Source organism: Triticum aestivum, chromosome 1D, assembly GCF_018294505.1.
Source record: "Triticum aestivum cultivar Chinese Spring chromosome 1D, IWGSC CS RefSeq v2.1, whole genome shotgun sequence".
Classification (NCBI taxonomy): domain Eukaryota; kingdom Viridiplantae; phylum Streptophyta; class Magnoliopsida; order Poales; family Poaceae; genus Triticum; species Triticum aestivum.
Genome location: NC_057796.1, coordinates 469,039,070 through 469,057,361, shown reverse-complemented (window position 1 = coordinate 469,057,361; position 18,292 = coordinate 469,039,070). Strand labels below are relative to the sequence as shown.

The 18,292-nt window shown below is 42.1% G+C and overlaps 1 protein-coding gene across 1 annotated transcript; it reads right to left on the bottom strand.

The window, feature by feature from the left end:
• Window positions 1–11,957: 11,957 nt before the first annotated feature.
• Window positions 11,958–15,918, bottom strand: LOC123183067 (pirin-like protein). Its single transcript, XM_044595801.1, has 8 exons — window positions 15,645–15,918; window positions 14,516–14,659; window positions 14,381–14,430; window positions 13,552–13,590; window positions 13,384–13,412; window positions 13,226–13,288; window positions 12,775–12,878; window positions 11,958–12,697 (listed from the first exon to the last, which is right to left on the bottom strand). Exons 1-8 carry the CDS (start codon window positions 15,809–15,811, stop codon window positions 12,211–12,213), a joined length of 1,083 nt encoding a protein of 360 aa, XP_044451736.1. The 5' UTR covers window positions 15,812–15,918; the 3' UTR covers window positions 11,958–12,210.
• Between the last annotated feature and the right edge of the window lie 2,374 nt (window positions 15,919–18,292).

Genomic DNA, 18,292 nt, shown 5'->3' with positions numbered 1-18,292 from the left:
AGAGAAGTTTTCCTGCAAAAAATCTTAAACGAGAGTTGTATAGCAATACATAATCACCTACATTAAACTCACGCTTTTGTATCCTTTTGTCATGCCATCTTTTAACTTTTTCTTTAAACAACTTGGCATTTTCATAAGCTTGGGTTCTCCATTCATCAAGTGAGCTAATGTCAAATAACCTCTTCTCACCGGCAAGTTTGAAATCATAATTGAGCTCTTTAATAGCCCAATAAGCCTTATGTTCTAGTTCGAGAGGTAAGTGACATGCTTTTCCATAAACCATTTTATACGGAGACATACCCATAGGATTTTTATATGCAGTTCTATAGGCCCATAATGCATCATCAAGTTTCTTGGACCAATTCTTTCTAGATCTATTGACAGTCTTTTGCAAAATTAATTTGAGCTCTCTATTACTCAATTCTACTTGACCACTAGACTGTGGGTGATAAGGAGATGCAATTCTATGATTAACATCATACTTAGCAAGCATTTTACGGAAAGCACCATGAATAAAATGTGAACCACCATCAGTCATTAAATATCTAGGGACTCCAAACCTCGGAAAAATAACTTCTTTAAGCATCTTAATAGAGGTGTTATGATCAGCACTACTAGTTGGAATAGCTTCTACCCACTTAGTAACGTAATCAACAGCAACTAAAATATGTGTATAACCATTAGAGGCAGGAAAAGGTCCCATATAATCAAAGCCCCAAACATCAAATGGTTCAATAACAAGTGAATAGTTCATAGGCATTTCTTGACGTCTACTAATATTACCAATTCTTTGACATTCATCACAAGATAAGACAAACTTACGGGCATCCTTGAAGAGAGTAGGCCAATAAAAACCGGATTGCAATACCTTATGTGCAGTTCTATCTCCAGCGTGGTGTCCTCCATAAGCTTCGGAGTGACACTTGCGTAGGATCTGTTCCTGTTCATGCTCAGGTACACAACGTCTAATAACACCATCTACTCCTTCTTATAAAGATGTGGGTCATCCCAAAAGTAATGTCTCAAATCATAGAAAAACTTTTTCTTTTGCTGGTATGTGAAACTAGGTGGTATAAATTTAGCCACGATATAATTAGCATAATCAGCATACCACGGAGCAGTACGAGAAGCATTTATGACATTTAATTGCTCATCAGGAAAGCTATCATCAATAGGTAGTGGGTCATCAAGAACATTTTCTAACCTAGACAAGTTGTCTGCAACGGGGTTCTCAGCTCCCTTTCTATCAACAATATGCAAATCAAATTCTTGTAGCAAGAGAACCCATCTAATAAGTCTAGGTTTAGCATCTTTCTTTTCCATAAGATATTTAATAGCAGCATGATCCGTGTGAATAGTTACTTTAGAATCAACAATATAAGGTCTGAACTTATCACAAGCAAATACAACTGCTAAGAATTCTTTTTCAGTAGTAGCATAATTTCTCTGAGCATTGTCTAGAGTTTTACTAGCATATTGAATAACATTTAATTTCTTATCAACTCTTTGCCCTAGAACAGCACCTACAGCATAATCACTAGCATCACACATAATTTCAAAGGGTAAATTCCAATCAGGTGGCTGAACAATAGGTGCAGAGATCAATGCTTTCTTAAGTATTTCAAATGCTTCTACACAATCATCATCAAAGACAAATGGTATATCTTTTTGTAATAAATTAGTCAGAGGCCGAGAAATTTTTGAGAAGTCCTTAATGAACCTCCTATAAAATCCGGCGTGACCAAGGAAACTTCTTATACCTTTGATGTCCTTGGGACATGGCATCTTTTCAATAGCATCAACCTTGGCTTTATCAACCTCAATACCTCTTTCAGAAACTTTATGCCCCAAGACAATACCTTCATTAACCATAAAGTGGCACTTTTCCCAATTCAAGACAAGATTAGTTTCTTCACATCTCTGCAAAACTCGATCAAGGTTGCTCAAGCAATCATCAAAAGAGGATCCATAGACGGAAAAATCGTCCATGAAAACCTCACAAATCTTTTCACAAAAGTCAGAGAATATAGCCAGCATTCATCTTTGAAAGGTAGCAGGTGCATTACATAAACCAAAAGGCATACGTCTATAAGCAAAAGTACCAAAAGGGCAAGTAAAAGTAGTCTTTGATTGATCATTGGCTGACACAGGTATTTGAGAGAAACCAGAATAACCATCTAGAAAGCAAAAATGTGTATGTTTGGATAATCTTTCTAGCATTTGATCGATAAAAGGTAAGGGGTAATGATCTTTCTTAGTAGCCTTATTTAATTTGCGGAAATCAATTACCATCCTATAACCTGTAATAATTCTTTGCGGAATCAATTCATCTTTATCATTAGGAACGACGGTAATACCTCCCTTCTTAGGGACACAATGGACAGGACTTACCCACTGACTATCAGCAACGGGATAAATTATACCTGCCTCAAGGAGCTTTAGTATTTCCTTTCTTACCACTTCTTTCATCTTAGGATTCAGCCTTCGTTGATGATCACGAACTGGTTTGGCATCTTCTTCCAAATTTATTTTATGTTGACATAGAGTGGGACTAATGCCCTTAAGATCATCAAGAGTATATCCAATAGCAGCACGGTGCTTCTTCAGAGTTTTCAATAATCTCTCTTCTTCATGCTCTGAAAGGTTAGCACTAATAATAACAGGATATATCTTCTTTTCATCAAGATAAGCATATTTAAGAGTATCAGGCAACGGTTTAAGCTCAAACACGGGATCACCCTTGGGTGGAGGAGGATCCCCTAGGATTTCAACAGGCAAATTGTGTTTCAGGATAGGTTCCTGTTTAAAGAACACTTCATCTATTTCCCTTCTTTCATTCATAAACATATCATTTTCATGGTCTAGCAAATATTGTTCTAAAGGATCACTAGGAGGTACGGCAATAGAAGCAAGACCAATAATTTCATCCTTACTAGGTAATTCCTCTTCACGGTGTTGTCTACTAAATTTAGAGAAATTAAACTCATGAGACATATCACCCAAACCAATAGTAACAACATCCTTTTCGCAGTCTATCTTAGCATTAACGGTGTTCAAGAAGGGTCTACCAAATATAATGGGACAAAAGCTATCTTGTGGGGAACCAAGAACAAGAAAATCAGCAGGATATTTAGTTTTCCCACACAAGACTTCAACATCTCTAACAATTCCCATTGGTGAAATAGTATCTCTATTGGCAAGTTTAATTGTGACATCAATATCTTCTAACTCAGCAGGTGCAATATCATGCTTAATTTCTTTGTATAAGTCAATAGGTATGGCACTAGCACTAGCACCCATATCACATAAGCCATGATAACAATGATCTCCTATTTTAACAGAAATAACAGGCATGCCTACCACAGGTCTATGTTTATCTTTAGCACAAGGGTTTGGCAATTCTAGCAGTTTCATCACGGAAATAATAACATGCCCATCAATATTATCAGACAAGAGATCTTTAACAATAGCAATGTTAGGTTCAACTTTAATCTGCTCAGGAGGTGTATAAGTTCTAATATTGCTTTTACGAACCACAGTTGAAGCTTTAGCATGATCCTTTATTCTAATAGGGAAAGGTGGTTTCTCAACATAAGAAGTAGGAACAACAGGATCATTATAAGTGACAGTTTTTTCTTCAACTTTAGTAGGTGTAGCTACTTTTACTTCTATGGGAGGATGATATTTAAACCACTTCTCCTTGGGGAGATGAACATAAGTAGCAAAAGATTCACAGAAAGAAGCTACTATCTCAGAGTCAAGTCCATATTTAGTGCTAAATTTACAGAAAACATCGGTATCCATAAAGGATTTAACACAATCAAACTTAGGTGTCATACCTGACTCCTTACCTTCGTCGAGATCCCAATCTTCAGAGTTGCGTTTAATTCTATCCAATAAATTCCATTTGAATTCAATAGTCTTCATCATAAAAGAGCCAGCACAAGAAGTATCGAGCATGGTGCGATTGTTATCAGAAAGCCGAGCATAAAAACTTTGAATAATTATTTCTCTTGAGAGCTCATGATTGGGGCATGAATATAACATTGATTTAAGCCTCCCCCAAGCTTGAGCGATGCTTTCTCCTTCGCGAGGCCAAAAATTATATATATAATTGCGATCACGATGAACAAGATGCATAGGATAAAATTTCTGATGAAATTCCAATTTCAATCGTTTGTAGTTCCATGATCCCGTATCATCACATAGCCTATACCATGTCGATGCATCTCCCTTCAAAGATAAAGGGAAGACCTTCCTCTTAACAACATCACCGGGTACACCTGCAAGCTTAAATAATCCACAAACTTCATCCACATATATTAGGTGCTCATCAGGATGCTTTGTTCCATCTCCTGCAAAAGGATTAGCTAGCAGTTTTTCTAACATACCCGAAGGAATCTCAAAGTGAACATTTTCATTCTCATTTTCAGTAGGTTCAGTAGGTTGAGGAGCAACGCTTTGCTCTACTGGTCGGGGTGAAGATACCCCGAACAAGCCCCTCAGAGGATTACTTTCCATAGTAACAAGTGACAGTAAATTTCAGCACACTATATAAATTTTCCTTACCAAATTCCACCTACCAAAGGCGCTTCACTCCCCGGCAACGGCGCTAGAAAAGAGTCTTGATGACCCACAAGTATAGGGGATCTATCGTAGTCCTTTTGATAAGTAAGAGTGTCGAACCCAACGAGGAGCAGAAGGAAATGATAAGCGGTTTTCAGCAAGGTATTCTCTGCAAGTACTGAAATAAGTGGTAACAGATAGTTTTGTGATAGGATAATTTGTAACGAGCAACAAGTAACAAAAGTAAATAAAGTGCAGCAAGGTGGCCCAATCCTTTTTGTAGCAAAGGACAAGCCTGGACAAACTCTTATATAGAGAAAAGCGCTCCCGAGGACACATGGGAATTATCGTCAAGCTAGTTTTCATCACGTTCATATGATTCGCGTTCGGTACTTTGATAATTTGATATGTGGGTGGACCGGTGCTTGGGTGCTGTTCTTACTTGAACAAGCATCCCACTTATGATTAACCTCTATTGCAAGCATCCGCAACTACAACAAAAGTATTAAGGTAAACCTAACCATAGCATGAAACATATGGATCCAAATCAGCCCCTTACGAAGCAACGCATAAACTAGGGTTTAAGCTTCTGTCACTCTAGCAACCCATCATCTACTTATTACTTCCCAATGCCTTCCTCTAGGCCCAAATAATGGTGAAGTGTTATGTAGTCGACGTTCACATAACACCACTAGAGGATAGACAACATACATCTCATCAAAATATCGAACGAATACCAAATTCACATGACTACTAATAGCAAGACTTCTCCCATGTCCTCAGGAACAAACGTAACTACTCACAAAGCATATTCATGTTCATAATCAGAGGGGTATTAATATGCATATAGGATCTGAACATATGATCTTCCACCAAATAAACCAACTAGCATCAACTACAAGGAGTAATCAACACTACTAGCAACCTACTAGTACCAATCCCGGACTTGGAGACAAGAATTGGATACAAGAGATGAACTAGGGTTTTGAGAGGAGATGGTGCTGGTGAAGATGTTGATGGAGATTGCCCTCTCCCGATGAGAGGAGCGTTGATGATGACGATGGCGATGATTTCCCCCTCCCAGAGGGAAGTGTCCCCGGCAGAAGAGCTCTGCCGGAGCCCTAGATTGGTTCCACCAAGGTTCCGCCTCGTGGCGGCGGAGTCTCGTCCCGAAAGGTTGCTTATGATTTTTTTCTCGACGAAAGACTTCATATAGCAGAAGATGGCCACCGGAGAGCCAACAGGGGGCCCACGAGGCAGGGGGCGCGCCCTGGGGGGTAGGGCGCGCCCCCACCCTCGTGGACAGGTGGTGGCCCCCCTGGCGTATTTCTTCCGCTCAGTATTTTTTATTATTTCCAAAAATAACTTTCGTGGAGTTTCAGGACTTTTGGAGTTGTGCAGAATAGGTCTCTAATATTTGCTCCTTTTCCAGCCCAGAATTCCAGCTGCCGGCATTCTCCCTCCTTATGTAAACCTTGTAAAATAAGAGAGAATAGGCATAAGTATTGTGACATAACGTGTAATAACAGCCCATAATGCGATAAATATCGATATAAAAGCATGATGCAAAATGGACGTATCATGCTTCCTTCTTATGGCCCATAAGGCCCATAACTTCTCCCGGGGGGTTCCGGTAACCTCCCGGTACTCCAAAAATGCCCGAACCACTCGGAACCTTTCCGATATCCGAATATAGCCTTCCAATATATCGATCTTTACGTCCCAACCATTTCGAGACTCCTCGTCATGTCCGTGATCTCATCCGGGACTCCGAACAACCTTCGGTACATCAAATCACATAAACTCATAATACCGATCGTCACCAAACGTTAAGCGTGCGGACCCTACGGGTTCGAGAACTATGTAGACATGACCGAGACACGTCTCCGGTCAATAACCAATAGCGGAACCTGGATGCTCATATTGGCTCCTACATATTCTACGAAGATCTTTATCGGTCAAACCGCATAACAACATACGTTGTTCCCTTTGTCATCAGTATGTTACTTGCCCGAGATTCGATCGTCGGTATCTCAATACCTAGTTCAATCTCGTTACCGGCAAGTCTCTTTACTTGTTCCGTAATGCATCATCCCGCAACTAACTCATTAGTTACATTGCTTGCAAGGCTTATAGTGATGTGCATTACCGAGAGGGCCCAGAGATACCTCTACGACAATCGGAGTGACAAATCCTAATCTCGATCTATGCCAACCCAACAAACACCTTCGGAGACACCTGTAGAGCATCTTTATAATCACCCAGTTACGTTGTGACGTTTGATAGCACACAAAGTGTTCCTCCGGTATTCGGGAGTTGCATAATCTCATAGTCATAGGAACCTGTATAAGTCATGAAGAAAGCAATAGCAACATACTAAACGATCAAGTGCTAAGCTAACGGAATGGGTCAAGTCAATCACATCATTCTCTAATGATGTGATCCGGTTAATCAAATGACAACTCATGTCTATGGCTAGGAAACTTAACCATCTTTGATTCAACGAGCTAGTCAAGTAGAGGCATACTAGTGACACTCTGTTTGTCTATGTATTCACACATGTATAAATAACAACTTTATTATTGCCTCTAGGGCATATTTCCTTCAGTCTCCCACTTGCACTAGAGTCAATAATCTAGTTCACATCGCCATGTGATTTAACACCAATAGTTCACATCACCATGTGATTAATATCCATAGTTCACATCGCCATGTGGCCAACACTCAAAGGGTTTACTAGAGTCAGTAATCTAGTTCACATCGCCATGTGATTAACACCCAAAGAGTACTAAGGTGTGATCATGTTTTGCTTGTGAGAGAAGTTTATTCAACGGGTCTGGCAAATTTAGATCCGTATGTATTTTGCAAATTTCAATGTCTACAATGCTCTGCACGGAGCTACTTTAGCTAATTGCTCCCACTTTCAATATGTATCCAGATTGAGACTTAGAGTCATCCGGATCAGTGTCAAAACTTGCATCGACGTAACCTTTACGACGAACCTTTTGTCACCTCCATAATCGAGAAACGTATCCTTATTCCACTAAGGATAATTTTGACCGCTGTTCGGTGATCTACTCCTAGATCACTATTGTACACCCTTGCCAAACTCAGTGTAGGGTATACAATAGATCTGATACACAATATGGCATACTTTATAGAACCTATAGCTGAGGCATAGGGAATGACTTTCATTCTCTTTCTATCTTCTGCCGTGGTCGGGCTTTGAGTCTTACTCAATTTCACACCTTGTAACACAGGCAATAACTCTTTCTTTGCCTGTTCCATTTGAATTACTTCAAAATCTTGTCAAGGTATGTACTCATTGAAAAAACTTATCAAGCGTCTTGATTTATCTCTATAGATCTTGATGCTCACTATGTAAGCAGCTTCACCGAGGTCTTTCTTTGAAAAAACTCCTTTCAAATACTCCTTTATGCTTTCCAGAGAATTCTACATTATTTCCGATCAACAATATGTCATTCACATATACTTATCAGAAATGATGTAGTGCTCCCACTCACTTTCTTGTAAATATAGGCTTCACCGCAAGTCTGTATAAAACTATATGCTTTGATCAACTCATCAAAGCATATATTCCAACTCCGAGATGCTTGCACCAGTCCATAGATGGATCGCTGGAGCTTGCACATTTTGTTAGCACCATTAGGATCGACAAAACCTTCTGGTTGCATCATATACAACTCTTCTTCAAGAAATCCATTAAGGAATGTAGTTTTTTTCATTTGCCAGATTTCATAAAATGTGGCAATTTGCTAACATGATTCGGACAGACTTAAGCATCGTTACGAGTGAGAAAATCTCATTGTAGTCAACACCTTGAACTCTGTCAAAACCTTTTTTGACAAGTCTAGCTTTGTAGATAGTAACACTACTATCAGCGTCCGTCTTCCTCTTGAAGATCCATTTATTTTCTATGGCTTGCCGATCATCGGGAAAGTCAACCAAAGTCCACACTTTGTTCTCATACATGGATCCCATCTCAGATTTCATGGCCTCAAGCCATTTCGCGGAATCTGGGCTCATCATCGCTTCCTCACAGTTCGTAGGTTCGTCATGGTCAAGTAACATGACCTCCAGAACAGGATTACCGTACCACTCTGGTGCGGACCTCACTCTGGTTGACCTACGAGGTTCGGTAGTAACTTGATCTGAAGTTACATGATCATCATCATTAGCTTCCTCACTAATTGGTGTAGGAGTCACAGGAACAGATTTCTGTGATGAACTACTTTCCAATCAGGGAGCAGGTACAGTTACCTCATCAAGTTCTACTTTCCTCCCACTCACTTCTTTCGAGAGAAAATCCTTCTCTAGAAAGGATCCATTCTTAGCAACGAATGTCTTGACTTCGGATCTGTGATAGAAGGTGTACCCAATAGTCTCCTTTGGGTATCCTATGAAGACACATTTCTTCGATTTGGGTTCGAGCTTATCAGGATGAAACTTTTTCACATAAGCATCGCAACCCCAAACTTTAAGAAACGAGAACTTTTGTTTCTTGCCAAACCACAGTTCATATGGTGTCGTCTCAACGGATTTATATGGTGCCCTATTTAACGTGAATGCAGCTGTCTCTAATGCATAACCCCAAAACGATAGTGGTAAATCGGTAAGAGACATCATAGATTGCACCATATCTAATAAAGTACGGTTACGATGTTCGGAAACACCATTACACTGTGGTGTTCCAGGTGGCGTGAGTTGCGAAACTATTCCGCATTGTTTCAAATGAAGACCAAACTCGTAACTCAAATATTCTCCTCCACGATCAGATCGTAGAAACTTTATTTTCTTGTTACGATGATTTTCCACTTCACTCTGAAATTATATGAACTTTTCAAATGTTTCAGACTTATGTTTCATCAAGTAGATATACCCATATCTGCTCAAATCATCTGTGAAGGTCAGAAAATAACGATACCCGCTGCGAGCTCGGATCGCATACATCAGTATGTATTATTTCCAATAAGTCAGTTGCTCGCTCCATTGTTCCGGAGAATGGAGTCTTAGTCATCTTGCCCATAAGGCATGGTTCGCAAGCATCAAGTGATTCCAAAATTCCATCAGCATGGAGTTTCTTCATGCGCTTTACTCCAATATGACCTAAACAGCAGTGCCACAAATAAGTTGCACTATCATTATTAACTTTGTATCTTTCAGATTCAATATTATGAATATGTGTATCACTACGATCGAGATCCAACAAAACATCTCCATTGGGTGTATGACCATAGAAGGTTTCATTGATGTAAACAGAACAACAATTATTCTCTAACTTAAATGAATAACCGTATTGCAATAAACATATCAAATCATATTCATGCTCAACGCAAACACTAAATAACACTTATTTAGGTTCAACACTAATCCCGAAAGTATACGGAGTGTGCGATGATGATCATATCAATCTTGGAACTACTTCATACACACATCGTCACCTCGCCCTTAACTAGTTTCTGTTCATTCTGCAACTCCCGTTTCGAGTTACTACTCTTAGCAACTGAACACTATGGAAGACACCGGTGCTGGGCAAAATCCATATGTTTGTATGGAGATTATTGAAGCATTCCCTACCTACGGAGGATATTAGATTTCACTGGCACATGGCAAATGATAGTTTTTGTGGCCTATGTGGAGCATCGGACTCCTGAAGGCACTCCCTAGTAAATTGTACGATGGCAAGATATATTTGGGCCCTTGTGGACGACGACTTGGCTCAGACGCTAGTGGCATCGACATAACCAAGCGCTAAGAAATGGCTTTTTTCTCCCATGGAGTCGGTTTTTTCATGTGATGGTGTGAGGCTTAATTATGCGATTAGTTGGGTCACCCAACTCCTTTGCCACTACCGACCCATGCGCATATGTTGGACCTCCACGGGTAAAGTCCACATATCAGTATGAACGGTAGGGTATGGGTATACCCATGGGTACAAGATTATACTCGTGCCCTACCCATGACTTAACTGGTAGGGTATAGGTACTACCCATGCGTATAAAATTGCCCATACCCTGCCCATGCAGGTACGATATCCGCGGATACCCGTACCCATAGATAAAACTATCATCCTTAGAGAAGTACTTGCCTGCTGCGAGCAAATTGAATTTGTATACGAAGTAACTTTTATTAGGGATAAAATGCGACCATTTAAAATTATTCGATGGAACTCATTTTCTTTTCTTGATCTTGAATTACAATTTACTTCACCGAAAATGAATTTGAAATGGGATGCAAGCGAGTTAATTTTGCACTGACTACACTAGGAACATAGAAGATTTTCAAGAAAGCTCAGTACCAGTGTGGCTTGCAAGAAAGATGGTACTAAGATCATCCAGGGGTGCTACATAAAAGCAAGCGTGTTAGGAGGACTCCTCAATGCACCCCTATCTGGCTCCAGTTTTGGAAAGCTTCTATCCATTGTTTTGGTAGGTTTATTCTTTTCTGTCTTTATTCTTTGTTTTTTATATATATTTATTTTCTTCCTTCTTCTTCTTTCCTTTCTCCATTTTTTATTTTTCAGATGCATGAAATTTTTTAATCTGGCCGAGTTTACTCACAAACATTATTTTATATATGCTGTGAGCATTTAAAAAACAATTGCGAACAAATATTTATATTTTCATGGAAAGTGTTATTAGTGTGTGAACATTTTGCAAGTGTTGTGATTTTATTTTTAAACTTTACACATGTTTTAATAGGTCAAACACATTTTTCAAAAATTTCACCAACAAATTTCTACAGTTTATGATTTTTTAAATGCCATGAATACCCTTTGGAACGTGTGAACACTTTTGTTGAATGCTACAAACATTTTTATAAATGTACGAACATTTTTTCAAGTGCACATTTTACTAAAAATGCGTGATCATTTTTTAAGTAGAGTGAACACTTTTTAAAATATATATTGGTCATTTTTTTGTGAAATGTTTTCCTAAATATGTTTTTATAACATTTCTTAAAGTTGCAAAAATAGGAAAAAGTGAGACATAAACGCACCCACCTCAAACGGTCGAGGAACCACATTGGGAGTGTCTATGAGCCAGAGGTCCAAGTTAGGTGCCAAGTGTTGTAGTGCCAGTTTTTTTTTTCAATTTTCATTTGATTCTCTCAGTTTACTCCTGTTTTTTGTGGGTTCTTCTGTTTTTAAATGTGAACCTTTTTTAGAAAAAGTGTATGAATAGTTCAAAATTACATGAGCAATGTTATAAAATGTACTCCCTCGGTATCAAAATATAAGGCGCTTTTGTAGGCTAGTTTAGCCCACCAAAACGTCTTATATTATTTTGTTACAGAGGTAGTATATGTTTTTTTGACAAAGATGCTTCAACATATTTGAAAGCATGGGGATGTTTTTAGAAATTTAGATATATTTTAAATCTTTTGAGTATTATTTCTAAAAATGTGACCATCATGCAATACTTATATTTTTCTTTCGCCATAAAGAACACTTATATCTTGACTAGAACAAATAACCCCGTGGGCCTTTGGATTGGATTTTGAGCTAGACCGATCACTAGGCAGAAAAAAAAATACATGCAATGCAGCCCCGTTGTGCCGTCGACTGCCATGGCACCTTCTTCTCTCGTTGGCTCACCAATGTCTGTGAATGCACGACTGTGGTCACTGGCCAGAGGTCCAGCCGGCGGCCATCTCGAAGCCGTTGCGGCGGTTCAGGTAGTCCTCCCTGGCCTGTTGCACCTCCTCGCTCGTGTTCATCACGAAGGGCCCGTCCAGCGCCACCGCCTCGCCATGCGGCCGCGCCGCCAGCAGCAAGAACCGGGTCCCCGCGCCTTCGCTCCGCACGTCCACGCCATCGCCGTCGCCGCCAAACACGACGCAGTGATGCGCGCCGGCCGCCTCGTCCCCTGGCTGGCCGAAGCTGGCCTCGCCGTCGATGACGTAGGCGCACGCGCTCCAGCCGGCTGGGACGGGCTGGCGCAGGCGCGCGCCGGGCCGCATGGTCACGTCGAGCCACATGGCCGGGGTGCGCGTCTGGATCGGCGAGCGCGCGCCCAGGGCCTCGCCGGCGATGACCTTGATGGACGCGCCGTCCTTCTCCGCCGTGGGGACGTCGCGGCTCCTCAGCTCCTGGTACCTCGGCGCCACCCTGTACACGTAGCAACAGCATTTGTTATTATTGTGTTCAGACAATATTTGCAAAATTTGAGGTGGATCCATGCATACATCTTGTCTGTTGAGGAGAGGTTGAGCCAGAGGTTGAGGCCCCTCTGCACCCCCTCACCACCCGGCATCTCTGCGTGCACCACACCACGCCCGGCCGTCATCCACTGTTACAAGTGTTTCCTTCCTTGTTAATATCAGCATATAAGACCATGCCATGGAAGGTGATTGTGTTTAACACGAATATCCAATTCTAAGGCCGGGCTCATCTGCACCCGGTGAACAATAAATTCAAAACAAATATTAAAAAAATCCAATCCTGAGCCCGGGCTCATCTGCATCCGTGAAAAATAAATTCAAAACAAATACTAAAAAAATTCCGAGCCCGGGCTCATCTGCACCCGTTGAACACCCATATGTATGTTTGATTTTTAGCTTTCAAACTAAGAACATGCACATCGGTGATATATTCACAGGCCACTTGGGATAATTGCTGAGCTTGAAGAGACCTAACCTGAACATCTCCGGTGTTGATCGTGCCCTTGTGGCCTGAAAAGTCATGGTAACTCAAGCCTCCCTGAAAATGACGAAATTTTATCGCATAAGTCCTAATCCAACGGAAGTTGTTCTTTTCATATGGCAAGAATAATGAGAGTTACGCGGACTTTTTACCTCAAGCATGTAGGTAACATTCTCGAATCCTGAAGGGACACCATAGAAAAAAGAAATACAGTTAGACCATAATTCTTTAATACATGAAACTAGCTTATCCATGCAATCGGTGTCATAGAAATTCTATACTCCGTGAGTATGTACAAGAATGGTAAATAAATTACGAACCTCGGTGTGGATGATCAGAAAAGCCAGCTGGACGAGAAACTGAAAAAGAAGGTAGGTGTGAATTAATTGTAAGTTGACCAATTTAGTATATGAACAATCAAATATGTATGATTTTATTTAGTTAGCCTATAGTTGAACATTGTATTTAGCGATGGATTAGGTGTTTAAGTTGGACACCATTAACTCAAGCCTTATAATATAAGCATCTCGGGGTAGTCAAAATAGACTAGATGGACCATGAGAGTGACGGTCCGGATACCCGTGGCAGGGGTGACCAGACCTGCCGACCATGGCGGGTGATCAGCGATGTTGCCTGACGGTCCCTCACGGCTATCTTGTCGTGTACCATATCGATTTAGGATATTTAGAGGAGCGTTCACAGTCGTTCCACCGGGAGTAGTGGAGTTTACGGAACTCCATTAGTAGATCTTGGTGTTGTTGATGTGATTAGTTATTCTTGGTCAAGACCATTTCGGATTTTATAGCTTGTACACAATCATTTTCAATATGTGTCCCTTTTTAGTTGATGGGGAGTCGATTAATCATGCATAAGCTATTCGACTTTATAAGTTGTACAAATATTCAAAATGAACAAAAAATAACTAAGTTTTTTATGCACATGGTTTTTTGCCACATCACATCTTTTTCTTCTTCTTACAATGTTTGGTTCAAGTAAAAATAGATGTATTGTATTAACCGCAGTAATTTTTCCATGTGTCGTTCATTGAGCATCTTTAATTAACTGGTTGAAAAGGTAAATTAAGATGCTAGAGCAGCTGGTCAGAAGCAACTGAAGATTCCAATTTGGATGATCATCATGCATACGTACATTCAAACTCATCCAAGGAGATGAAAGGATCCAAGCTCTGCAACTCAGGCCTGCAAGAAGTAACAAAGTTTGAATTGAGCTTTGTGTTGGGCACCATAAATTGATGAGGATCGGGTGCATGATGTGATTGATCACCTGCCAATGCTCCTCCGGAGAGCGAAGCCGTCGCCGACAGCCTTGCGTTCGCACATGAACTTCTGAACCACCGCCCGTGGCCTCCTCACCGAGTGCTCCTCCTCGTCATCGATCTCAGCAGCAGCAGCATCTTCGTCACTGTCACTGCCACGCATTCAAGGAGAGGTCAGAAAGTGGAATATGCATCACATGGAGAATATAATCTGCATGCATCACATGCGCCGATATACTCCTTAATCATCGCAAAAGACCAACCAGTATGTCATAGATTAATCCGTTGTTAAAAGCTAGCTATAGGTTGGGATAATATTTAGAATGTAAAGTATTCCAAATAATCCTCCGGTCGGAAATACAGTGCATATGTTTTTTTAAGTTTGACCAAGTTTGTAGAGGAAAATATCATATTTGATAACACTAAATAAAATATGCTTGTCGTATCTTAATTAGATTGATCATGTATTTATAGATGTAGGTTCTTTTCAATATAAAGTGGATCAAACTCTCTGGAGGTCGGGTTTTGGAAAGAAGTATAAAATTGACCAAACTTTATAGAGGTTCCCTTTTGAAAGGAAATGTACAAATACATAAACCCTTTTAGTAATGAGAGAGCTGTTAACTAGGAATGTTCTTGCTTGGTTAATACTCCGTCCGTTCCTAACTATAAGTCGCTTTAGAGATTTCATTTCAATATAGACTATATATATATATATATATATATATATATATATATATATATATATATATATATATATATATATATATATAGACATATTCTAGAGTGTAGATTCACTAATTTTGCTCGGTATGTAGTTCATATTGAAATCTCTAAACAGATTTATTTTTAGGAATGAAAGGAGTACTATAATCAAGCCGAGCAGTTGGGATCTTTAATGCTGGCTACTTGTAGTTGGTTCCTACGTCTGTTTTGTAAGCTTTTTTTCTCTTTTTTGCGGGAGCTCTTGCTAATCAATGAGATGAGACAAAGCTTTTGCCTTGTTTTGAAGGACCAGTTCACAAGCAGAGCCATAGTATACATCGATCAGAAAACGAATGAATCTCCGTCAACATTTGAGAAAAAACTGTATGGAGTCAATACATGCTTGCTATGCATGCATAGGTGTGTGTTTACCTGTTGGCGCCGATCGTTCCGTTGACCCCGAACTCCAGGAGGTCCCTCTGGGCGCCGCGCTCCTCCGCCTCCGTAGCCGGCGGCAGCCCGGCCAAGTCGACGATCGGCCCGCCGTGGCGAGAGGACGCGGGGGAGGGGCAGAAGGAGACGCATGCGGCGGCAGACATGGCTGGCGGGCTGCGTGTATGTATATACGCACGTACGTGACAGACAGCCGGAGCTCTGCAGACCTTGGCTGCGCTATAGTATGTTTTGCTGTGAGCGAGTCTGTGCTCCCACGCCGGCGTCTATATATACCCGCAGCCGCGAGCGCGTCGGCGCCGCTTAAATTTTAACAAGTGGAGCGCCCACGCACGCACGTTCGAAGGAAGGCGTCAAGTGGGAACGCCGCCGCTGTCGCTGCTGCTGCGTTCGGTTGCGTTGCATGTACGAACGAAGCAGGGCACGCACTACTCCCTCCCTCCGTTCGGGAGTCGCTCCCTGCCAATCACAGCACGCACAGGCACGGCCAGGTGTGAACCCTTCATCGAAGCAACCCGTGATTAGACGGTTAGCATAAAAGTGGTCTATCCAACCCACCAAAGTTTAAGTCATAGACTTAATACTAGTATTGCTCGCAATTTACCCGAAAAAAAGTATTGCTTGCAATTTTCTAGATTTAATTCAGACTTTTCGACGATGTTTGTTCGGTTGGAGATGACGTTTTCGTCGATTAAGAGGCGTCTGTGCTGACTTCGTGAATCCCAAAATGCTATGCCGGTTCAGTCACTTGAAGATGCTCATACGTGTAGACCTACGTGCGTGCGTTTACAGGGACGGGTATATGCTTGTTGTGTATGTACCCGCAGCCGCGAGCGCGCCGGCGCTTAAATTTTAACAAGCGGAGCGCCCACGCACGCACGCAGGAAGGTGTCAAGTGGGAACGCCGCCGCTGTCGTTGCGTTCGGTTGCGTTGCATGTACGAAGCAGGGCACTACTCCCTCCGCTCGGGAGTACCAATCAGTGTCACGCACGCACGGCCAGGTGTGAACGCTCCGAGCTTGCGGGTGGCCCCCACCGGCGCGTGTCTTGTCGCATCCCGGCTCCCCGTCTGTACTAGTGGGAACGCTGTGCCTGTCACGGCCGTTACGACAAGACCCCGTCCCCATGCACGCACTCGCCGGGCGCATCTGCTCACCGGCGGGGCCCGGAGCGCAGTGTCAGGAGGAGGGAGGGTTGCGTGGCCGGGACGTGTGTGTGTGCACGCACTTGCTACCCTATCGGCTATCGATCGCGGCTATAGTGACACACACACACACACCTGCTTCTCCTAGTGTGAACCGCTCCCTTGTCTTCATCCGCTGGCTGGTCTGATCCTCTCCTGATTCCTGATTCGCGCCCCCTCTCTCCGCCAAACTGTGCAGTGCGATGCAATGCATCCAGCTCGATCGATCCATCTTGGTTGGGGTCAAACCGGTTTTGTTTAAAAGGAAACCGGAAGCGAGCCGGTTCCGGTGTGTACAGCAGCGTCCTCTGCTTCTTCCTCGATGCCCGGCTCCACTTTTCATACGTGCGTGCGCAGTCGAAGCAATCTAGTTTAAAGTTGAAACAACCTTTTTTTTAAGTAGAAAAGTTTAAACATCTTACTATAAGAACGTAGGGATTGTGTAATTGGTCCTTCTCAATTTTTGTTCCTGCTTTTGTGCGGATCTTTTTACCAGATCTAGCTACAACTAAGTTTCAGCTGAGCAAATTAAAGCACTTATTCCATCGCTAATGAGTACCTCTTCGACTGTTCTCAAAATAGGCTTTCGGGCTGCTTTATAAATAAATCAACATCACAGAGTACACGGCCGAACGATGCATTGTGGTGAAGAGGTCCTCTCACAAAGCAGACCAACAAATACAATAAGAAGCATAGAAGTAGCATAACACCTCAGCGAGGCTTAACTGAAGACGCCTGAGCTCCACGACAACATCTCTAGGAAGGTGACGGCGCAAAAGCGTCGCCGCTGTCAAGCCCGAACATACAAATATTCTAGCCCAACATCACAAAAGTACCTCTTGGACTGTTAAGCTCATTAATTGGTGCATGGCGATTTACATATCTTTGCGTTCATGATGGCCTGCACAGTTGGGATGGTCGTGCCTATCTATCGAAAGCGATGTAGAGGCCAGCGGCGTTTCTGCCTTTTCTACGAGAATGGGCATAGTGTGTTGGATTATGGATGGGCTTAGGCCCATATAAGACACTAATCCCTGGTTAATCTTGAGGCCCATGTATGAGATGGCAGGTGGTGGGAAGTTTAGTCCCACCTTGCTAGTTGAGGAGAGTTGAGACCCCTTTATAAGGGCTGCTCTACCACTTGCCATTGGGAGCTTGGGAAGAGGAGTGGTACACGCGCGCTCCTCCTCCTCCGCCGCCACGACGCGCGCACGCGCCGCGGGTTGCGGGAATGAGCCGAGCCGAAGCTGCTCAGGAACGAATTTCTGATCGGAAAAGTGCTAATATTTCCAACAATCCAAAAACCTTATCAGCGATGAACGTGTTCTGGGTTGGTGGTGTGTCCCTCACAGAAATGATTGCTCCTGAACAGGAGGCGTTTAGGAAGGCAACCACAATCTTTCTGGGAGCAGGGTTGCCACTGATGTTGGCAGTGAGCTGTATG